Raw genomic sequence first — 23,384 nt, forward strand, 5'->3', positions numbered from 1 at the left:
TCTGGGGGACCTCCTGGGGGAGGAGCAGTAGCGGACCTGGTCCTCGGTGTCCCCAAGGGGCCTCCCAATTGGCTCCCCTCCCCTGCCACAGAGAATTCAGGCCGGCCTCGATCGCTTCCCAGAACGATTGCACCACTGTCGCTGCCGCCGGCCTGGCACTGCCTCAGCCTCACAGTGCTGGCAGCTTTGGGAGAAGAACCCTGCACCAGTCCCACAGACCAGAGGTACCTGCATGGGGAGTGGAGACGGTGCCTTCTGGGCTGTCCCTTCAAACCCAAGCTGCTGCAAGTCTAGCCTTTGACCAGAGAAAGGAAGGAGGGGGCTGAATTCGCAGGCCCAAGGGTTTACACTTGTCCAGACCTGGGCCTTGAGAATCATGTTTCTTCCCTCTTCACTCTGGAGCCTACCCTGGGACTCATTTTCCCCTCACCTAAGAGAAAGAAACAAGGAGAAGAAAGAGTTAATGGACGAGGGTCCCCAGCCTGACCCTGCAAACCTGTTGCTGTTCCCGATAATTGAAAGGATCCCGGCAGCACTGACCCCACCCCGTCTTCCCCTGTTGATGGTGGGTCCATAGCTGAGGGAAGAACCAAATCGGCCCTGCTTGGGTGGGGAGCTCTGCAGCTGCTCTTCTCCCAAAAAGACTTCTCCCTGGGTCTTCTGGCCTCTTGAACTAAGGCTCTAGGGAGGGGGAGGGGCTCTTGCCTCACTGTGACCCCCGCAGCCTGGCTTCAGAAAAGGGGTCCACATCTCCTGGTGCGCCTTCAGGGGCCTGGATTTGGGTAGAGGTGTGTTGCCCAGCGGGGCCACCCCTCTGCTGGCTGCGGGAGGTGGAGGGTGAGCCGGCAAACCCCAGAGATGGCCAGGTGACTTGAGAGCATACTCAGGGTGGCATTTTGATGACGCAGAGATGACTGGCAAACCACACCAGCCTTGTCATTCAGAGCTTTGCCGACCCCTCCTCCATGGCCATTAGTCTCCAGCCAGAGGCTGTGCAGAACCCAGGCCCGCCGGGCCAGGGGCCTGGAGCCTGGAGCCTGGAGCCTGCAGGGAGAACAAGAGGAGGACCCTGGCTCCCCCTCCAGAGTGAATTTATGGACTGGCCCCAGGCCCAGAGCTGAATAGATGAGAATATTTTGTCTGCTGGGCTGGAGTGGGAATGGTTGAAGGATGCCATTTGCCCTGGCAGGCCTGGCTGGGCATGGAGCTGGCTTCCCTGCCCAACCCCCTTCCTTCACTTAACACCATTAACTAATCATTCGCCTCTCTGGCCTGAAAACAAAGCCAGCTAACCACCAAGGACAGTCAGTTCTTAATTCTTCTTCCGCTGGAGGAGAGTGAAGCCAGGTGGGGGTGGAGGATTTTTCTCTGCAGTGAAAGGGAAATGAGGTTAGAGCCTAGAGTCCAGGGTGACGTCCCCTCCCCTGCATGGCCCCACCAAACAAGCACAGAAGACTGTCCTTTAAGGAAGCCAGTAGCCTGGGGCTGTCTAGGCTGCTCGGGAGTGGGTCATAGCCTCAGGATAGACAGCTTCGGGATGGTCTCATGAGGTGGGCACTTTGGGATTCCAAACTAAAGAGGGGTCAGGACCTCGGAGAGGACTCAGGAATGGAGGCAGGGAGCAGGGTTGAGGGAGCGGAAGGTGAAGGGGAGAGGAAGGTGAAGGGGATCAGCCCTCAGCTCCCCTTAGAGGCCGGAGGCTAGCACTCCAGCAGCAGCAAGAGAGAGAAGGTGGCTGCTGGACTTCCAGCAGGACAGGATTGACAGCCAGCAGAAGGGAGTTGGAGGAGGAGGCCATGGCCTTCCACCCTGCAGGGCCCCAGCACATGGTCTGGGTTGGAAGAGCCTGGCTCAGATGTAGGCCAGGGCCAGAAGAGGCCCTGGGGGCAGAGTCCTAATTCTTATTCTTTTTTCCCTCCTTGGGTTGCAGGCAAGAAGGCTGCTTTCCTCCAGCCCCATGGTGGACCTGGGCCCCTCAGACATGAGGGACCCTCCTGCGCATGATGCCCTCTGCATGTCTCTGGTATAGGTCTGATCACAGGTGGAGAAATTGAGGCCAGGTGGGGCGGGTGGGGGGGGTTCCTGGTTGGGCTCCTCAGCCACAGTCTCCTGGGTGGGTGGAGCTTTCAGCTCATTGTAAGGAGAAGTAGAGCCCTGGGGAGTTGGAGGTAAAAAGACAAGGATGGACCTGTCCCCAGAGGCCGGGAAGGGGCAAGACTGGAACCCAAGTGTCCTCTCTCAGCTCCAGCATAGGGAACTTAGTGACTTCCAACCCATCCTTCTGGATCCAGGGGCCTTGACCAGGATGTGAGGATGTGAGAAGGGTGGGCTGGGCCTTGAGGAAGGAAGCTGATAAAGAGGTGTTTGCAGCTGCTATGAGAACATGGGGTGGGGGAGTCCCAACAATCTTGGCAGTTATGGAGACTGGGGAACCTCCTGGCCAGGCCGGATAATAGGATCCGGCCTGGGTCTTTGGAGGGGGGGGAAGGTGGAGAATTTTTCCAGAATGTGGGTGTGAGTAGGAGAAGATTGTACTGAAGGAGTGAAAACAGGGTGGAAAAGGGTGGGGGGGCAGGAAACCGGATACTGTACTGGGGGGCCGGTGGGAGATGTGGGGGAAGAGATTGAATCGGGGGAAGCAGCCCTGCTCCCGCCGGACGCTGTCTCACCCATGTCCTTGCACCTGACCCAGGGCAGGAGGAAGGAGGCACAGCCCAGATGGAGGTGCACCCCACAACACCTTGGGAGAGAGGGAGGGTGGCCTTCTGGGGGATGGGAGGGGCTATTTTTAAACTTGGAAAAACCGTGAGTTCATCTCCATTCTGGAGGCTGCAAAGGCCCCATTGTACAGGGGTCTAGAGAGGGGGAGCAGAGGGAGGGGGCAACGGGCACAATGGGGAGGATTATGTTGGAGCAGGGTGGGGAGGGGGGTGGAGGGCGGAGAGCGGAGGAGGGGCTGTCTTCGTCACAGCTGGCCTACTGAACTCTGGGGTCGAGCCAGCCTGGGGCTTGAACTGGGGGGCGGGGCCCACCCTCACAAAGATCCCTGTTGGGGAACTGGGGTCTCTGACATCCGGTGGCCCATCATGGGGAGGGGGCTGACGGTGGGATTCCCACAGCCTGGCTTTCCCAGGGACCGCAGGGTCTGTTCCCAGGCTCCCAGCATTCCGACGACTCCCCTGAGAGCTGCTGGCCTCTTCCCTCCGCCCCTTCCCTGCCAGGGAGTGGGGGGAGAGAAGGAGAAAGGATGTGGATGCATCAGGACTCTTCCTGGGGATGATGGACTCTTAAGCCAGAGGCGGGGATTGGGTGGGCAGCAGTGGGTGGTTAGGGTAGGTTGAGGGGGATTATAGCCCTCCCATCAGAGCCCCCAACCCCGCGGACCCCTCTTCGGACCAGCTGGGGACTGTCCTTCTGGTACTCCCCGGCTTTAGGAGCCTCCGCACGGGGGCCAGCCCACCTGCCGGACCTCAGGCCTCCGGCACCCAGGGTCTCCACCCAGGGGACCCGGCCGCGGCGGGAAGGCGCCGGCGCTAAGCTCCCCAGGAGCCGGCCTCGAGGTCCCGCCCGGCGGAGGCAGGGGGCGGGGATCCGGCCGCTCGCCCCAACCCAAACATTACCATAAATGCTCAGGCGACCGCGGGTGGATGGGCGCGCGGGGACCCTGGGGCTCTCCGGAAGTCCCGGATCCGGTCCCCAGGCCCGACCCAGCGCGGGCCAGCGCAGTGATTCCGTCTGACCAGCAGTCCTCTTTACAAAGCGGTGCAGCCAGGGAAGGCAGAGCTGGGGTGGGCGCGGGGACAGGGTGGAGAAAACCCAGGCCGTAGGGGGCGTCTCGGGACTGCCTCCTGGGTAGGCAGTGAGACTGTGACCTCTGGTTAAAGAAAGAGTGGGGCCTTCTAGCCAGATGGCAGCGTCGGCTCCGCGGGGGCGCGGCTCGGTCTCCCTGCAGCTCTGCGTGTCCCGCTGCTGTTAGCGGTGATACCCTGGATCTCGGTTCCCCGACCCCAGCACGTAATCCCCTTCCCTCTCCTCTGCCCCCAGCCTGCACTTGGGGAAATGAAGGGTGATGGGGGCGGGGGTGGTAGCAGGATGCTGGGAGTTTACACCTCTCCCCTTCAGGGAAGTTCACATCCGCTCTCCAAAATACCGCCACCCAGGGAGAGGAATGTCCCCAGAGAGCTCTTCAAATTTGACTTTGAGTCGTCACTGAGGGAAGGGCCAGCTGGTCTACAGGAGGGAAACCTGTGGGAAACCTGGGGGCGCCATGTTGCCGTCTTCTGGCCACTCTCCTCCCTGAAGGACGCTCGGGCAGTTCCTCTTCCCTGCCACACGGGGCTGCCAGCAACCCAGGGGGAGCCTTGGAGAAGGTGGGTTCCATCCCACCCCCGGCGAGGCCTGGGACCCTCACTGCTCCTGCCAGGGCTGATATTGGAGCCGGGAGTAGAGAGGGGAGGAAAGAGGCCGGGCGCAGTGGCTCACGCCTGTAATCCCAGCACTCTGGGAGGCCGAGGCGGGCGGATCACAAGGTCAAGAGATCGAGACCATCCTGGCCAACATGGTGAAACCCCATCTCTACTAAAAATACAAAAATTAGCTGGGTGTGGTGGCGCGCACCTGTAGTCCCAGCTACTGGGGAGGCTGAGGCAGGAGAATTGCTTGAACCCAGGAGGCGGCAGTTGCAGTGAGCCGAGATCATGCCACTGCACTCCAGCCTGGGCGACAGAATGAGATTCTGTCTTAACAAAAAAACAAAAAATTGTGTTAACAGTTGACACTGTGGTGTGTACCTGTGGTCTCAGCTACTCGAGAGGCTAAGGTAGGAGGATTGCTTGAGCCCAGTAGTTCAAGGCCAGCCTGCACAACATATGGAGAACCTCATCTCCAAAAATAAACAAATAAATAATTGTGGTAAAATGCACATAACAGAATTTTAGCCAATTTAAACGTCAGCGTTCCGTGGTATTAAGCACATTCACAATGCTGTGCAGTTATCACCATTATCAAGTTCCAGAATTTTGTCTTCACTCCAAGGAACTAAAATTTGAACCAAGTTTTATCTAACTAACTCCAAAACCTGCACACTCTATGTGTAATAATTACAGCTGAATTAAGAGCTCAGTTGTGTGGTAAAGACAGGAAGTGTGACTGGGATTCAGAAAAGGGAGTGTCAATGTGGACTGTGCTGGCTAGGAAAGTCTTTCCAGAAATATGAAGCCTTCAATGAAAGGTCAGGTTTAGATAGGGAGGAGTGAGGAATGATCTTTTGAGGTAGGGGAAATGACAAGCAAAAAGAGAGAGATGGGACCCATGCAAGGGGCACCTATATGGACAACTACAGAATTTCCCTATCGGAAAGTGTCAGAGTAGCCATTCGGCTAGAAGATGGAGTTGGTGGGGTAGGTGGCTTGTCTTGAGATTATATTCACATAGCAATCCCGCTACTTTTTTTTTTTTTTTTTTTTTTTTTTGAGACAGGGTCTTCCTCAGTTGCCCAGGCGTAAGTGCAGTGGCTTGACCTCAGCTCACTGTAACCCCTGCCTCCTGGGTTCAAGCGATTCTTCTGCCTCAGCCTCCTGAGTAACTGGGATTACAGGCACACCACCACGCTTGGTTAATTTTTGTATTTTTAGTAGAGGTGGGGTTTCACCATGTTAGCCGGGCTGGTCTTGAACTCCTGGCCTCAAGTGATCCACCCGCCTCAGCCTCCCAAATTGTTGGGATTACAGGCGTGAGCCACCTCACCTGGCCTAGTCCACTACTTTCATTTCCAGTATCCATTTACTTGGAGCTCATTGAGGATAGCTTTATTTATGTATTTATTTTTACGTGGCACCTGTCAGGGCCTGGGTTTCACTGCCACACACGGGGCAGTGCATGGTGAGCTGAGGCCCCTAGAAGCTCTGGGCACTGAATCTCACTTGTGGCCACTGGCAAAGCCCAGGATGATTTTCATCCAACCCCGGGCTCCCCAACCAGAGGGATGTGAGTGGTTGACGCAGCCAGATCTACCTAAGTGGAGAGGGGGCTAGCTTTAGCTACACCATTACCCCTTGGCATCACCCTTGTGAGTTACATGGCTAAGCAGAAATTCAGCACGGTAGAGGGTACATGCACGTGGGAGCTTGGGCAGATGAGATGGGCTTAGGTTATAGGGGAACAGCTTAAGATAGGGTGGGCAATGGGGAGCCACTGCAGGTTCTTGAGCAATGGAAAAAATGATGTGACATTGGAATTTAGGTTTACTGTGGTTTCTTGATTTCATCTTGGCCTGAGAGCGCCCCCTGGTGCCGCTAGTTTGAATTGTTTTCTCATCTTACAGAGCAGGTGGGAGGATGGGGGACTGAAAAGCGGGATTGATGAATCGCAGAAGCCAGACTCTTGGGTCCTATTTCACTTCATCCTGGGTAATGACAGCCTTGCAACAAAGCTAGGGATGATATGCGGGCAGACAGGATTTGAGGTGAAGAGAGGCATTGTAGTTCCCTTCTCTGTCTCATAACTCGGTGCATATGTGTATTGTGATTTGGGATACGGCACACTAGTCAGGAACTAAGCTGGGGGCTGGAGACAGGATGATAACTAAAAACAAAGGTCATGTGCTTGAGAAACGTACAGTCTTGTGAGGGCGACATTCAAATAAATAATTATAACACAAAGAGCTGCATACCAGGGTGCAAATATGCACATAAAACAGTTACTTAACCCAGCCTGAGGTGATGAAAGAAGGCTTCTTGGAAGAGTTGATGTCTAGCTTCATTTTAGGTGATGAATAGGAGGTAACTAGGTAAATGGGAGTGGGCTGTGCTGTCTGAAGTGTGACAGAGCTCGCTATGTGCAGGGGGCTGCTAGGAGTTGGTTAATATTCTTCAAGGGAAGGCTGAGGTTAGTGAAGGATGAGGCCAGATTACAAAGGATTTGTAAGCCATGGTCAATTACTCAGAGCAACAGGCTGTGTATAAACGGTAGTGTTAAGCAAGGGAGCAACCACAAGTGACTTTAAATCCATTAGAGCTCAGGCCCCAGAGGGACAGAACAAAAGGCCCCTCTTACTAAGTTTCCATTTCCCTTCTCAGATCCCTCCTTTCCCTTGGGTGATGAGGTCGAAAACAGCCAATCCCTTCTGGGGAGCCTGCCTCCTGCACACTGAGTGTGGCCTTATTTTACCTCCAACAAGCCAGTTCATTTTATCATAATAGTCCCACAGTAGAATCAGAGGTAAGTGTGGGGAGGGGGACTCTTCCCTTATGTCATCCACATGTGACTGAGATCCCCTTGGCAACCTCTTGGAGGTGGGATACAGCACTTCACCGAGTCCACTAAAAACAATCCTTGCATCAACTCCACACAGTGGAGTACTATGCATCTGTTAAAAGAATGAGGACAGGCCGGGCACGGTGGCTCACACCCAACACTTTGGGAGGCCGAGGCAGGCCCATCACTGGAGGTCAGGAGTTCGAGACTAGCCTGGCCAACATGGTGAAATCCCCCTCTACTAAAAATACAAAAATTAGCCAGGCATAGTGGTGCATGCCTGTGGTCCCAGCTACTCGGGAGGCTGAGGCACAAGAATTGGTTGAACCTGGGAGGCAGAGGTTGCAGTGAGCCAAGATTGTGCCACTGCACCCTAGCCTGGGCAACAGAGCAAGACTCTGTCTCAAAAAAACAAAAACAGAAACAAAAACAAAACAAAAAACAATGAGGACAATCTCTATACACTGGTGTGGACTATAAGGGAATAAAACCCATTCAATTGGAATAAAAAAGGAATCCATGACTCCAAACTGATAATAAAAAGATATCCATAAACAGGCCGGGTGCGGTGGCTCACGCCTGTAATCCCAGCACTTTGGGAGGCTGAGGTGGGTGGATCATGAGGTCAGGAGATCAAGACCATCCTGGCTAATACGGTGAAACCCCGTCTTTACTAAAAATACAAAAAATTAGCGGGGCGTGGTGGTGGGTGCCTGTAGTCCCAGCTACTCAGGAGGCTGAGGCAGGAGAATGGCGTGAATCTGGGAGGCGGAGCTTGCAGTGAGCTGAGATCGTGCCACTGCACTCCAGCCTGGGCTACAGAGCCAGACTCCGTCTCAAAAAAAAAAAAAAAAGATATCCATAAACAAATAAATGAGAAGGGAAGGCTATTCTTTACAGTCTTTACTGAACATGATTTTAAATTAAAAAGATAGGTATATGGCTGGGCAAGATGGCTCATACCTGTAATCCCAGCACTGTGGGAGGCCAAGGCAGGTGGGTGGCTTGAGCCCAGGAGTTTGAGACCAGCCCGGGCAACAGGACGAAAACCCATCTCTACCAAAACCCAAACAAAAACATTCCAATAATTAGCTGAGTGTGGTGGCGCATGCCTGTAATCCCAGCTATTCAGGAGGCCGAGGTGGGCAGATCGCTGGAGCCTGGGAAGTCAAAGCTGCAGTAAGACAAGATGGTGCCACTGTACTCTAGCCTGGATGACAGAGCAAGACCTGTCTCAAATGAATAAATAAATAAATAAATAATAAAAAACATACAAATAGCTACCTAAAGAGGGATAGAAGGAACACCCTCCACCCTCATAATATTTGTGAAGATAGGGCAGGGTATAAATGCAGGCTGTCATATCATACGTCTAAATATTTGAAATATTTGAAAGTTAACTAACTGTTTGGTATGCTCTATCCTCCTACCTTGACAAATATACCTTCTAATGACAAAATTTAAAAATATGTAAAACTGGCTGGGTATGATGGTTCACGCCTGTAATCCCAGCACTTTGGGAGGCTGAGGCAGGCAGATCACTTGACGTCAGGAGTTCAAGACCAGCCTGACCAACATGGTGAAATCTTGTCTCTACTAAAAGTACAAAAATTAGCAAGGCCTGGTAGCACCTGCCTGTAATCCCAGCTACTCGGGTGGCTGAGGCAGGAGAATCACTTGAACCCAGGAGACAGGGGTTGCAGTGAGCTGAGATTGTGCCATTACACTCCAGCCTGGGTGACAGAGAGATACTTTGTCTCAAAAAAAAAGTAAAGCTATGGTTTTTGTATGATCCAAAGTCAACAAAATATCCAAGATAAGTTAACTTAGCTATTATTGCATATATTATTACATATATTATTGCCTGGGTACGCTTATGATGGACTAGCAATATTTAGATGAGTAATAAAGTGATACACAATTCATAATTATCTATTTATTCCATAAATTAATTTTCCTTGCCTTCACTTCAGGAAATTCCTTAATTATGTTGTTATAATAAAACATTTCTCATAATTCATGTTCTATTGCCAATAATGCAATAATTGTTGTTATAATAAAACATTTCTCATAATTCATGTTCTATTGCCAATAATGCCAAATTAATTGGCCTTTCTTGAGTCATAGTTGTTCTGAGGTCTTCAAAAAAATAATATATATATATTTCTTGAGACAGTCTCGCTCTGTTGCCCAGGCTGGACTGCAGTGTGTGCGACTTCAGCTCACTGCACCCTCTGCCTTCCAGGTTCAAATGATTCTCCTACTTCAGCCTCCCAGGTAGCTGGGATTACAGGCACATGCCACCATGCCCTACTAATTTTTTGTGTTTTTAGTAGAGACAAGGTTTCACCATGTTGGCCAGGCGGGTCTCCAACTCCTGACCTCAAGTGATACACCTGCTTTGGCCTCCCAAACTGCTGGGATTACAGGCATGAGCCACCGCGCCCCGGGCAATTTGTTTTTGTTTTTGAGACAGAGTCTCATTCTGTCACCAGACTGGAGTGCAGTGGTGCCATCTCAGCTCACTGCAACATCTGCACTGTAGTGCAACCTCTACAACATGGGCTCAAGTGAATCTCCCACCTCAGCCTCCCAAGTAGCTGCGATCACTGTGCCACCGCACTCAGCTAATTTTTGTTTTAGGTTTTTTGGTAGTGATGGGGTTTTGCCATGTTGCCCAGGCTGGTCTTGAGCTCCTGGGCTCAAGTGATTTGCCCACCTCTGCCTCCCAAAATGCTGGGATTACAAGTGTGAGCCACCATGCCCGGCCTTAAATAATTAATTTATTATTATTATTATTATTATTTTTGAGATGGAGTCTTGCTCTGTCACCCAGGCTAGAGGGCAATGGCGCGATCTTGGCTTACTGCCATCTCTGCCTGCTGGTTTCAAGCGATTCTCCCACTTCGGCCTCCTGAGTAGCTGGGATTACAGGTACTCACCATCATGCCCAGCTACTTTCTGTATTTTTGTAGAGAGGGGGTTTCACCGTGTTGGCCAGGCTGTTCTTGAACTCCTGACCTTAGGTGATCCACCTGCCTTAGCCTCCCAAAGTTCTGGGATTACAGGCGTGAGCCACTGCGCCCGGCCAAAAAATTAATTTTAATATGGAGAAACTGCTCTGCTGAGGCCTTAGCAAATGAAATTATTACTAATATGTTAAGCAAGACTTAGATTCAGAAAGGAATCATAAATTTTATATGTCATGTTCAAATATTTTAAAGGGGTTACATATAATAAATATTTGATCCCAGAAAATATTTGAAATATTTTTATTTTTTTCTTCTTCTTATTATTTTTTGAAATGAGTCTCGCTCTGTCACCCATGCTGGAGTGTAGTAGTGCAGTCGCAGCTCACTGCAGCCTTGAACTTCCAGGCTCAAAGTGATCCTGCCACCTCAGCCTCCCAAATAGCTGGGACTCACAGCATGCGCCGTCACACTTGGCTAATTTATTTACTTATTATTTTAACATTTATAACAAACCTGCACATGTGTTTTATTTATTTATTTATTTATTTATTTATTTATTATTTATTTATTTATTTATTTAGTAGAGACAGTGTTTCACCATGTTGCCCAGTCTGATCTTGAACTCCTGGCCTCAAGTAATCCACCCACCTTGGCCTCCCAAAGTTTTGGGATTATAAGCATGAGCCACTGCGCCCAGACTCATTTTTAAACTTTCTGTAGTGTTGGGGTCTCTCTCATTATGTTGCCCAGGCTGTAAAATTGTTTAATCATATATAAATCTTTATCATTTATGGTGTAATTTTTTTTGCCATCTCTTAAATCATTTCTTAGGTGAGATATTATAATTCTTTAATGCTGAGATATTATAAAGAAAACCTCAAAAGGGAGTATGTGGCTACATTTCTTCAAATCTCTCTTCATTTGAGACTATAACTTGGTGTTGGCCAGAAAATTAGTTTGGAAATTATTGGCATGTGGGTTTTTTCCTTCATAGGTTATGGAATATATGGAGAATGAGAGAGAGAGAGATTGAGAGATAAATGACATCAAACTTAGAGAAAAGTTGCAAGGATAGTATGAAGAGTCCTCAAAGACGCTTTACCTAGAGTCACCAACTAATAACAGTTTTTGCTTTTTATTCATCACCATATCATATGTGTGTGCAACATGTGTATTTTTTTAATGAATTACCTGAGAGTAGGTTGCATACATCATGTCTCTATACCCCTTAATACTTCAGTATTTCCTAAAAACAAGGATTTTCTCCAATGTAACCATGGTACAGTTACCAGATTTAAAAAATTTAACTTACCCAGGCGCGGAGGCTCATGCCTGTAATCCTAGCACTTTGGGAGGCTGAGGTAGTGGATCACCTGAGGTCAGGAGTTCGAGACCAGCCTGACCAACATGGTGAAAGCCCGTCTCTACTAAAAACAAAACAAAACAAAATTAGCTGGGCATGGTGGTATGCACCTGTAATCCCAGCTACTCGGGAGGCTGAGGCAGAAGAATTCCTTGAACCCAGGAGGTGGAGGTTGTGGTGTGTCGAGATTGCACCACTGCATTCCAGCCTGGGCGACAAGAGCAAAACTCCATCTCAAAAAAAAAAGCAATACTTATTTCTAATCCATAGTCCTTATTCCAGTTGGACAAGAATACCAATAGTGTTGGCATTCTTGATACTTTTCCCTCTGGTACTGTATCCAGTCTAGAGTTCTCTGCTGCATTTAGTTGGCAGGTCTCATTTACTTTCCTTTAGTCTAGAAAAATTTCTCAGACTTTGTCTTTCATGTTTGTCAATTTGGATTTGCCTGATGTATCCTTATGCTTAGATTATGGCTGTGTACTCCAGGTTTGAGCAATGCGTAAGTAATATGTAGATTTAGCATCCCTTGGTGGTTCTAGCCTGAGCCAGTCTTTACTAGGATGGCTGTAAAATGGTGATTTTTTTTTTTTTCTTCCTGAGATGGAATTTTGCTCTTGTCGCCCAGGCTGGAGTGCAGTGGTGCGATCTCGGCTCATTGCATCCTCCGCCTCTCAGGTTTAAATGATTCTCCTGCTTCAGCCTCCCAAGTAGCTGGGATTACAGAAGCTCACCACCACATCCAGCTAATTTTTATATTTTTAGTAGAGACGGGGTTTCACCATGTTAGCCAGGATGGTCTCGAACGCCTAACCTCAGATGATCCACCTGCTGCGGCCTCCCAAAGTGCTGGGATTACAGGCGTGAGCCACTGTGCCCAGCCTAAAATGGTGGTTTTAACCTCCAGCACGTTCCTCCACACATGCCAGCCCACATTTGACTATAAAGAAGAGCCCTCTCTTCTCATTTGTTTATTGGTATCTTTTTATAATCCGTTTGGACTCATGGACTCCTATGTTATTAAATGGGTTTTAGTCCTTTACTCTGTATTTCTTTGGATGCTGAAATCAACCCAGATCGGCCCACCTCTGAGCTGGCTCCTGAGTCCTTTGATGCCTCCCACCCCTTTCCCCCAACAATTTTTGGGATCACTTTTTTTCTTTCTGGCACACTCGATGTTCCAAGCTTACCTTGTTCCTTCTCTGTCCCAGCCCTGGAATCACCCATTTTCCCAAGGAACCCTGGTTCCTTTTAGGGGGAATGGTAATTAGAAATTAAGATCTGGGCACTAAGTGTGCTCATTGCTACTAGGGTGCTCATTGCTTTTGGGCCCATTCAGTGGACAGAGCTAGGAGAAACAAATGATATGTTATGCTGGTAACTTATTTATTTATTTTTCTTTTGGAGACAAGGTCTCACTCTGTCACCCAGGCTGGAGTACAGTGGCATGATCAGGGCTTACTGCAGCCTGGACCTCCTGGACTCAAGTGATCCTCCCACCTCAGACTCCCGAGTAGCTGGGACTACAGGGACACACCACCACGCCTGGCTGGTTTCTTCATTTTTTGTAGGAGAGGGTATGTCTCACTTGTTGCCAGGGAATGTCTTGAACTTCTGCACTTGAGTGATCCTCTCACTTCTGCCTCTCAAAGTGCTGGGATTACAGATGTGAGCCACCTTGCCCAGCCCACTGGTAACTTCTTACTTTGATCTTGCTCAATAGGGCTTTACCTTGCCTTCCTGGATTCTGTTTATGCCTCCTTTCTTCCAAAGAGCTCTGGTTCCCAACAATATTTACTCATTTTACTCAATCCTACAATATATAGAAAATAGCAGTTTCAGAATGACTACCTTCATATCTCTATGGAAAACAAATTAATATAAATAGTTCAAGGGACCTTTTCTCCCCCCAGGCTGAGGGTCTACAGTTAGCTTGTACCCCTCCCCTTTTTGTGTGGGTATATTATTCTATACAAAACACAGCTGGGTTTATTTTTTCTATTTGCATGTTGGTTTTTTCTTTCTCATTTCTATTGATTTAATTTAATTTTTGAATATATAGAACATTAGCGGGCTGGGTGTGGTGGCTCAAGCCTGTAATCCCAGCACTTTGGGAGGCCGAGACGGGTGGATCACGAGGTCAGGAGATCGAGACCATCCTGGCTAACACAGTGAAACCCCGTCTCTACTAAAAAATACAAAAACTAGCCGGGCGTGGTGGCCGGCGCCTGTAGTCCCATGTACTCGGGAGGCTGAGGCAGGAGAATGGCGTGAACCCGGGAGGTGGAGCTTGCAGTGAGCTGAGATCCGGCCACTGTACTCCAGCCTGGGTGACAGCGAGACTCCGTCTCAAAAAAAAAAAAAAAAAAGAACATTAGCATTCTTCTAAAAGTCAAAATTAGGCCAGATGTGGTGGTTCATGCCTGTAATCCCAGCACTTTGGGAGGCCGAGGCGGGTGGATCACAAGGTCAAGGAGTTCTAGACCACCCTGGCCAAGATGGTGAAACCCCGTCTCTACTAAAACTACAAAAATTAGCCAGGTGCAGTGGCAGGCGCCTGTAATCCTGGCTACTGGTGAGGCTGAGGCAGGAAAATTGCTTGAACCCAGGTGGTAGAGGTTGCAGTGAGCCAAGATCGCACCACTGCACTCCAGCCTGGGTGACAGAGTGAGACTCTGTCTCAAAAAAAAAAAAAAAAAAAAGTCAACATTATACAAAACCAGTATACTCAAAGGAGTGTCACTTCCTCTCCATCCCTTCCATTCCGTTCCTCCACCCCCCACCCCTTGTAGTAATTAATTTTATTTCTGGTTTAACCTTCCTGTGTTTTTATTTTTTCAAAATTAAGCAGCTTTCAAGAGAATAAGAAGACAGGCCACACACTGGGAGAAAATATTTGCAATAGACACATCTGATAAAGGACAGTTACCCAAAATATACAAAGGACTCTTTTTTTTTTTTTGTTTCTTTTTAATACAGTTCTCACTATGATGCCCAGGCTGTAGTGCAGTGGCTATTCACAGGTACGAGGGCACTACTGATCAGCACAGGATTTTTGATCTGCTCTTTCTTTCTATTTTTTTTTTTTTTTTTTATTGAGGTGGAGTCTCACTCTGTCACCAGGCTGGAGTGCAGCAGCACGATCTCAGCTCACTGCAACCCCTGCCTCCCAGGTTCAAGCGATTCTCCTGCCTCAGCCTCCTGAACAGCTGGGACTACAAGCGCGTGCCACCATGCCCAGCTAATTTTTGTATTTTTTTAGAGACGGGGTTTCACCATGTTGGCAAGGATGGTCTTTATCTCTTGACCTTGTGATCGCCCACCTCAGCCTCCAAAAGTCCTGGAATTACAGGCATGAGCCACCGCGCCCGACCAATCTGCTCTATTTCTGACCTGGGCTGATTCACCCTTCCTTAGGCAACCTGGTGGTCACCCACTCCTGGGAGGTTACCACATTGATGCCGAACTTAGTGCAGACACCGGATTGGCATAGTGCACTACTGCCCAGAACTCCTGGCCTGAAGTGGTCCTCCTGCCTTAGCCTTCTGAGTAGCTGCGACTATAGGTCTGGCATAAAACAAACTCTTAAAACTTAAAAATAAGAAAACAACCCAATCTAAAAGTGGGCCCCAAACCTTGACACCTTATTAAAGAACATATACAGATACAAAATAAGCATATGAAATGATGTTCCACCCTATGTACTACCAGGGAAATGTAAACTAAAACAGCAATGAGATACCATTACATACTCATTAGAAAGGCCAAAACCCAAAACTGACACCACAAAATGCCGAGGAGGATGTGCAGCAACAGGAATTATCATTCATTGCTGGTGGGAATGCAAATGGTACAGCCACTTTAGAAGATAGTTTGGTGATTTCTTGCAAAACTAAAAATACTCACCCTATACCTATGATCCAGCAATTGTGTTCCTTCGCATTTACCCAATGAGTTGAAGACTTATGTCCACCCAAATGTACATGCATGTTTATAGCAGACCTTATTCATAATTCCCAAACCTGGAAGCAACCAAGATGTCATTCAACTGATGAATGGATAAATTAGCTAGTACATCCAAACAATGGAATATTGTTTAGTGTTAAAAAGAAATGGGCTATCAAATCATGAAAAGATATGGAGGAAACTTAAATCCATATTACTAAGAGAAAGAAGCCAATCTGAAAAGGCTATGTATTGTACGATTCCAACTATATGATGTTCTAGGACAGGTAAAACTATGGAACTAGTAAAAAGATTGGTGGTTGCCAGGAGTCTGGGGGGAAGGAGGGATGAATAGGCACAGCACAGATAATTTTTAGGGCAATGAAACTATTCTCTATAACACTGTATGATGGATAAATGTCATTAAACGTTTGTCAAAACCCATAGAATGTACACCACCAAGAGTGAAGCCTAATGTAAACTATGGACTTCAGTTCATAATAAAGTATCAATATTGGCTCATCACTTGTTTAAAAAAATAACCAAATGAACAGTATTTTGGTTACACTTTTATCAATATTATTCATACTAAGCAATCATCTCAAATATCTGTGGGTAGCGCACATGCAAGGGTAATTTGATTTTCCATTTGAGACCATAATTTGCTCTTTGTGAATCTTCTTAACTCTGCTCAGTCTTCTAGTTTCTCCTTCCCTCCTTCCTTCCTTCCTTCCTTTCCAGGGTCTCAACCCTGTTGCCCAGGCTGGAGTAAAGTGGTGCGATCACAGCTCACTGCAGCCTCAACTTCCCAAATTCAGGTAATTCTCCCACCTCAGCTTCCCAAGTAGCTGGGACTATAGACACATGCCACCACGCCCAGCTAATATTTTGTATTTTTAGTAGAGACAGGGTTTCACCATGTTGCCCAGGTTGGTCTTGCACTCCTGGGCTCAAGCGATCCAGCCACCTTGGCCTCCCCAAGTGCTGGAATTTCAGGTGTGAGCCATAGTGCCCAGCCCTTCTAGTTTCTTGTCTAAATTAAATCGACTTGTTTTAACAGCATTTAGCCAGCATTCCCATCATGTATGCAAGAGTAGTTGTACGGTCAATTGTGATATAGTTTTTTCCAAGATATTTCATCTTTGGGCACATCCAGAATATTGCATATGATCTTTTTAGTTTTTCAAAGATGCCATTATTATCAGCACAATTAGGCTGTGTCTTCTAATAACTAGTTCAACTATGTGCCACACAGGGGACATATCATCAAAAAATGCTTCTAGATTTTTGGCCAAAATCCTGGCTTGTTCATCTTTATTATCTTTACTAACCACGTCATTGCTTTTATCAGACTTGCCCTTGATAATCTTTTAAATCAAAGACTAAAATTGTAAGTAGGTTTTTTCCTTAGTGCAAAACTAGGGAAAACTAGTTTTTCCTTAAGTCAAAACTAGAATGTAGCTAGTTAAATACACATGCGTGTTTCTCTAGATTTACATATATGCAAATTTAAAGAGAAATAGGAATTAATATTGAAAAATGTTCCTTAGCCACATTGCACAAACCACGTTAATTTCTTTTCTTTCTTTTCTTTTCTCTCTCTCTCTCTCTCTCTTTCTTTCTTCTTCTTGTAAGATGTGTAGGACAGAGCTGGCACAGTGGCTCAGGCCTGTAATCCCAGCACTTTGGGAAGCTGAGGCGGGCAGATCGCTTGAGGCCAGGAGTTCAAGACTGGCCTGGCCAACATGGCGAAACCCCGTCTCTATTAAAAATACAAAAGTTAGCTGGGTGTGGTGGTGCACGCCTGTAGTCCCAGCTACTGAGGGAGACTGAGGCACAAGAAGCACTTGAGCCTGGGAGGTGGAGGTTGCAGTAAGCTGAGCTCATGCCACTGCACTCCAGCCTGGGTGACAGAGCAAGACTCTGTCTCAAAAAAAAAAAAAAGTGCAGAAGAGCTGAAGAGCTTCTTCGGGCCTGAACCGCTGAACCGTGTTGTTTGCAGAGCTGATGTTTGGGGTTATAGGCTTTTCCATACCAGTAATGAGCACTGGATCCTGACTGACAGAGGACCCCAGGTGCTCCTTTATGGAGACATTTTTTGGCTATGTTTGTAATACTTGGGGTCCTCTGAAACTTGGGTGGCACTGGGAGGGAACAGGGTAGAGGGTACAAGGATGAAGGCAAACCTTCTGTGACTGTATCTTTTTATAAAGTTTTGACTTTGGGACTCTGTAAATGATTTGCATAATTAAAAAAGAAAATATAAAAGACAAACCTAAAACCATGGCAATAATATAGATTTTACTGAATGATTGATGAGGAGATGATGGGGAGGACCATAATACACACAATAGCACAAAACAAAAGCCCTGAATTAGACATTCTTTTCTGTTTTTTCTAATCTCTTAATCCTCAATCCTCATAGTCTCTGAAAATCCCTTCTATCGTCCCAGCTAGAATCTTACACTGAGCAAAACAAAACAAAACAAAAAAACCCCTGACGTTAGCACAACAGCAGAAATCAACTGCTACCAGAGCAGGCTTCCAGAGGGCTTTACACCGCGTCTTCCATTAGAAAATACTGCAAGGATAGAGCTTCAAGGTGTTCAGCCTTCTCAATATCTGGCTTATTTTCTTCTCAATCCCTGGGACTAACATTGTCAAACAATTTGAACTTCCTCCCTAAAGCCAGTTGGAGTCTTTGTCCCTGCCCAAAGCAGGATTACCTGCTAAGTTTCCTGGGAGTCAAGGGTTGTGGCTCATTAAAGATGGCTTTGCATTAGTGAGTCTCAGATCACTCACAGGGGAGGTCTTGGTCCTAAACAAATGGAAATACTCTGTTAGAGGATCCTGCCAACTCTGAGAAGGCCTTTACATGCTTCTTTGTGTGGAAAACTGGCCAGTGAATTGCACATAGTGCAGGCACAGCACGTTTGCCAAGTTAGACTTTGGACATATTGAATAGGAAGCACCAGTGGAATACCTAGGAACTCTTCATGTCCAGGAAGCAGCTGGAGCCTGAACTTTGCAGGACAGGTTCAGACTGAAGACACAAATTTAGAAATCATTGTGTATACAGGAGAGGAGGCTATGATGGAAACAGAAAGAATATAGGAAAGGGTAATGCCTCTGAGGCCAAGGGTGCAGGAAGTGGTCAGTGGTGTCAAGTGCTGCAGGAAGATGGATTAATAACAACATAGTGTTCACTGGACAAGTAAGATCCCTGAAGAGGAGATGGTACGGGTGATGGGATCAAGTATCTTGAAAGGGAGGTGGGCACATTCTCCAAGATTTGACACTGGCAGGAGGATGCAAGTGGGAAAATAAAAACATCAGCAACACATCACAACACAACAAACCATAACCTGGGCAGGGCCTGAGAGCAGCGAGAGAGAAAGGGTAGGAAGAAGCCAGAGGAGTTTCAGCGACTGCAGTCCTTCCTCTGCACTATAGCGTAGCCCCTACCACGACCCCATGGCCTCAGTAAAGGTTTGCTGCACACCTCAGCTTCTTATCAGTGATGCTTTGGAGAATGAAGGACTCTGAGGCAGTGTTCAGGGCAGAGTGAAGGGGGATGGACAATTTGAGGAGCCCAGGAGTGGAGATGGAGAATTCAACCCAAGTAGGAAATTCAGCAAAGGTAACCAGGGGAAAGGTAAGTCCGCTAGGAGTCCGCTAAGTATCCTTGGAGTTAGTAGAAAACCCCAGGATTCCCAATATATTTGGGATGGTGTTTCAAATATATTTTGACTATTGTTTGAGTATTAAAGGGCAGGGCCAGGCTTGGTGGCTCACGCCTGTAATCTCAGCACTTCGGGAGGCCGAGGCGCGTGGATCACGAGGTTCAGGAGCTGGAGGCCAGCCTGGCCAACATGGTGAAACCCCGTCTCTACTAAAAATACAAAAATTAACCGGGTGAGGTGGTGGGCGCCTGTACTACCCGGGAGGCTGAAGCAGGAGAGAATCGCTTGAACCCAGGAGGCAGAGGTTGCAGTGAGCTGAGATCGCGCCACTGCACTCTAGGGTAGGAAGGCCCAGGGTAGGAAGCTGAGCTGTTTCTAAATCTGTAGCCACCTTTTCTCAATGACAATGAAGTAATCTTCCGAGATGTTGAAAAACCTAGTGCGGAAAGTTTAGAGTAGCAGTTTGGGAATCCCCTGTAATAATCCGCTTTCCCTTGTGAACCTCAGGCACTGTCTTAAAATTTTTGTATCCTCAATGCACTGTAGGAGCTCAACAAATGATAGAATAGATGAATAAATGAAGAGAATGAGGAGACGGATCTGAACAGGCTGCGAAGGAGGTGCTATTCCAAAGCCCAGCCCAGAGGCAGTGACCTCGGACCCAAGCCAAGAAAAACAGCTCGCGTTCAGAGGCCGGGAGAAAGAACAGTTCCCAAATTAAGGGGAATCCAAGGCCTTGCTCTTTTAGGGGGCGGGGCTAGGAGAACGTATTCGGACGCTGCCCGTCAACGAGCCAATCCCCGCCTCAAGGGGGAGGGGATTTAATCTGTCGCCGCTCCTTCCCTTTGGAAAGTAAATACGTTCGGGCGCCATTCAAACGGACCAATGAGTGATTGACGTAGTTGTGGTTGGCCCTCACCGATTGGCTGGAGTTTGTCGTCCTCGTCACCCCTCTGGCTCCACCCCTTTGCACACAAGATGGCGGCGCCCAGCGGAGTAGAGGCTGCGCTTGGGGTTTGCTGAAGCTGGTTGCCTCTCCCACTCCCCTTTTGGGTGCAAAGCGCCGCTAACTGGAGGACGGGGGCCGGGCGGGGACAGGGGCACCTGCGTAGCTGGACTGCGAGCCCGCGCCCAGCTTGCGTCGACCCCACCCGGCCCCGGCCCGACCCGACCCGATCCGATCCAGTCCGATCCCATTCCATCCGTTCCCCGTCTCCTCCCGGTCTGACCCATTGCCCGGCCGTGGTTCGCCACATCAGGCATCCAAAGCTGAGGTCGCTCCTACGGCCTGGGCTCGCCTTCGCTTTGGAGATGTTTGGGCTCTTCCCTCCCAAACAGCCCATCTTCAAAACCTGGACTCTTGGACTGGCACCTAACCCCCTTTCCCTCTACCAAGACTCCTCTTCCCTCTTACCCACTTCTTCCTCAGATTCTTGATACCCCCTGTGTTGGAGACTGCTCATTTTCCTTCCATATTAATCTCAGACCCCCTAAAATATTGACAATCTTGACAACCCCACAACCGAGGAGCCAGACTTTCTTTTGGACTAACCTCCATAGCCCTATCATGGAGGCAGTGTACCTGGTAGTGAATGGGGTGGGCCTGGTGCTGGACGTGCTGACCTTGATGTTGGACCTCAACTTCCTGCTGGTGTCCTCCCTCCTGGCTTCCCTGGCCTGGCTCCTGGCCTTCGTCTACAACCTGCCGCACACGGTACTGACTAGTCTTCTGCACTTGGGCCGCGGAGTCCTGCTTTCATTGCTGGCCTTGATCGAAGCCGTGGTCCGGTTCACATGTGGGGGCTTGCAGGCCTTGTGTACCCTGCTCTATAGCTGCTGCTCTGGCCTGGAGAGCCTAAAGCTCCTGGGGCACCTGGCCTCTCACGGGGCACTGCGGAGCAGGGAAATACTGCACCGGGGCGTCGTCAGTGTGGTCTCCAATGGCCATGCTTTGCTGCGCCAGGCCTGTGACATCTGTGCCATTGCCATGAGCCTGGTGGCTTATGTGATCAACAGCCTGGTCAACATCTGCCTCATCGGCACTCAGAACCTCTTTTCCCTGGTGCTGGCCCTGTGGGATACAGTGACCGGGCCTCTGTGGAGGATGACGGACGTAGTGGCTGCCTTCCTAGCCCACATTTCCAGCAGTGCTGTGGCCATGGCCATCCTCCTTTGGACACCCTGCCAACTAGCCCTGGAGCTGCTGGCCTCAGCTGCCCGCCTGCTGGCCAGCTTTGTGCTTGTCAATCTCACTGGCCTGGTGTTGCTAGCTTGCGTGCTGGCAGTGACGGTGACTGTGTTGCATCCAGACTTGACCCTGAGACTGGCTACCCAGGCACTCAACCAGCTCCATGCCCGGCCATCCTACCACCGTCTTCGAGAGGATGTCATGCGGCTCTCTCGCCTAGCACTGGGCTCAGAGGCCTGGCGCCGAGTCTGGAGCCGCAGCCTGCAGCTGGCGAGTTGGCCGAACCGGGGAGGGGCACCTGGAGCCCCCCAAGGTGACCCTATGAGGGTGTTCTCAGTTAGGACCCGGAGACAGGACACTTTTCCTGAAGCGGGGCGCAGATCAGAGGCGGAAGAGGAGGAGGCCAGGACCATCAGAGCGACACCTGCCAGGGGCCGAGAGAGGCTCAACGAGGAGGAGCCTCCAGGCGGGCAAGACCCATGGAAGTTGCTGAAGGAGCAAGAGGAGCGGAAGAAGTGTGTCATCTGCCAGGACCAGAGCAAGACGGTGTTGCTCCTGCCCTGCAGGCATCTGTGCCTGTGCCAGGCCTGCACTGAAATCTTGATGCGCCACCCCGTCTACCACCGCAACTGCCCGCTGTGCCGCCGGGGCATCCTGCAGACCCTCAATGTCTACCTCTGAAGACTCCTTCCCTACCTGCCCACCCCTCCACGCTCCACGCAGGCACTCACGCTAGGACAGCATTAACACCTCATCTCCGGGTCCTGGTCTGAATCCCTCCTACCCCTGTGGCTGTCCTGCCAAGCCTCCAAGCCATACATCCAGGACATTGAGATGGAAGACTATGATCTGGGTGGGGGCAGGATAACATAGCTTCTCCTTACCCAGTGGGTCCCTTCGATGCTGAGGGTGGTGAGTATGTCACTATGCAAGGGCCCTGAGACTGTTTGCTGTGGGCTGTCCTCCAGCTTGCCCAGGGCCCACCCAGCTGCCGAGATCTCTGCTTCTGGTTTTTCTGTTGGAGATCTGTGGGTCCTTTTCCTGCCTCCTTCACATTTCCTCCCCAGCTTTTGTGGCTACAACAGACCAGTGTTATTTGGGTGTTTTGGCAACTCAGGGGCCTTCGGATGATCTTGAACCTTTGTGTTCAGCCAGAGCCCCTGGGCCCTGGTAGGCTTTGGGGTTAGTATCTCTCAGGTACCCTCAGAGCCACCTCTGCCTGTCATCGTCTGATGAGGCTCCCTCCCAACCTGATCCAAAAGCTGGGCTCAGGAGTTTACCCCTGGGATGGGGGACGCATCTGCACCTGACTTTGGGACCACGTGCTCTCTGGCACCCCAGCTCACTGCAAGTCTCAGGAGGGATAACCAGATTTCTGCTCATTCCCCTTTCACTCCCACATCACACAGAAAAATGGCATTCCTCTCTGTCTCTCCCTGGCATTGGAGAGGGCAGACTGTGCACATTTCACTAGGGTCCAAATACAGAAGGGGCCAGGGCCCAGGGGCTTGCAGCTTCCTGAGGGGTCTCTGGCCCAGTTTCCTATGAATAAAGTTATCTTGACAGCTCTGACAGTCTCTTGTGCATCCCTGCAAGGGAGCAGTTGGTCAAGGCAACAGACCCTGCATCAGCATCCTTCAGCCCTTCTGGAGTCAGAAGTGTGGGCTGGGGGAGTACCTGGGCTTTAGCGGGGGAGACAGGGAAGGAGGTAAGATAGGCTGGGAAGACTGTGTCATGGGGAGAGTGCATGCCAGGCGTGGCTCTGTGAGCTGTCATCCCTTCTGATTCGTCCCCTCACACACGTGGCTTTCGAAAAGCCTTCTGTATTTTTTCTATTTTTGCCCAAATTAAGCCCTTGGAGAGAGGAATGTGAACCATCTCACCCCTTGAGTCAGCCTTCCCAGCTCCTCCCCCGGGGCCCGTCTTCCGGGGAGGGATCATGGGGTTCCTGCTGCCTGGAGTCCAGTCTTACCCTCGGA

General features: G+C 49.5%; 2 protein-coding genes and 1 non-coding gene across 8 annotated transcripts; 1 reads left to right on the forward strand and 2 right to left on the reverse strand.

The window, feature by feature from the left end:
• Nucleotides 1-342: 342 nt before the first annotated feature.
• On the reverse strand, nt 343-7,201 carry LOC117080276 (translation initiation factor IF-2-like). Of its 3 annotated transcripts, none has more exons than XR_004435770.1 (3): nt 3,621-4,334; nt 1,294-1,368; nt 343-430 (listed from the first exon to the last, which is right to left on the reverse strand). XR_004435770.1 is itself a non-coding variant. In XM_033205175.1 (3 exons), the coding sequence occupies exons 1-3, from the start codon at nt 7,184-7,186 to the stop codon at nt 1,313-1,315; spliced, it is 318 nt and encodes a 105-aa protein (XP_033061066.1). In that variant the 5' UTR covers nt 7,187-7,201; the 3' UTR covers nt 574-1,312. The 3 variants fall into 3 exon arrangements, 2 of the variants coding, with proteins under 2 accessions (XP_033061066.1, XP_033061065.1); XM_033205175.1 differs by lacking the exon at nt 343-430 and adding an exon at nt 7,077-7,201 and having other exon boundaries at nt 574-1,368; nt 3,621-3,772; XM_033205174.1 differs by lacking the exons at nt 343-430; nt 1,294-1,368 and adding an exon at nt 7,077-7,201 and having other exon boundaries at nt 2,942-3,772.
• RNF26 (ring finger protein 26) lies at nt 426-22,976 on the forward strand. 4 transcript variants are annotated; one of them, XR_004435768.1, is made up of 4 exons: nt 426-565; nt 1,931-2,041; nt 7,077-7,218; nt 16,276-16,314. XR_004435768.1 is itself a non-coding variant. In XM_033205173.1 (2 exons), the coding sequence occupies exon 2, from the start codon at nt 20,785-20,787 to the stop codon at nt 22,084-22,086; it is 1,302 nt and encodes a 433-aa protein (XP_033061064.1). In that variant the 5' UTR covers nt 7,132-7,218; nt 19,764-20,784; the 3' UTR covers nt 22,087-22,976. The 4 variants fall into 4 exon arrangements, 1 of the variants encoding a protein (XP_033061064.1); XR_004435767.1 differs by lacking the exon at nt 16,276-16,314 and adding an exon at nt 14,690-14,733; XR_004435769.1 differs by lacking the exon at nt 16,276-16,314 and adding an exon at nt 11,221-11,577.
• Nucleotides 5,835-5,961, reverse strand: LOC117081910. The gene has a single exon (XR_004436374.1). It is a non-coding gene; the product is annotated as a small nucleolar RNA ACA64 (small nucleolar RNA).
• Nucleotides 22,977-23,384: the final 408 nt, after the last annotated feature.

Source organism: Trachypithecus francoisi, unplaced genomic scaffold (genome assembly GCF_009764315.1).
Source record: "Trachypithecus francoisi isolate TF-2019V2 unplaced genomic scaffold, Tfra_2.0 Lachesis_group8, whole genome shotgun sequence".
Classification (NCBI taxonomy): domain Eukaryota; kingdom Metazoa; phylum Chordata; class Mammalia; order Primates; family Cercopithecidae; genus Trachypithecus; species Trachypithecus francoisi.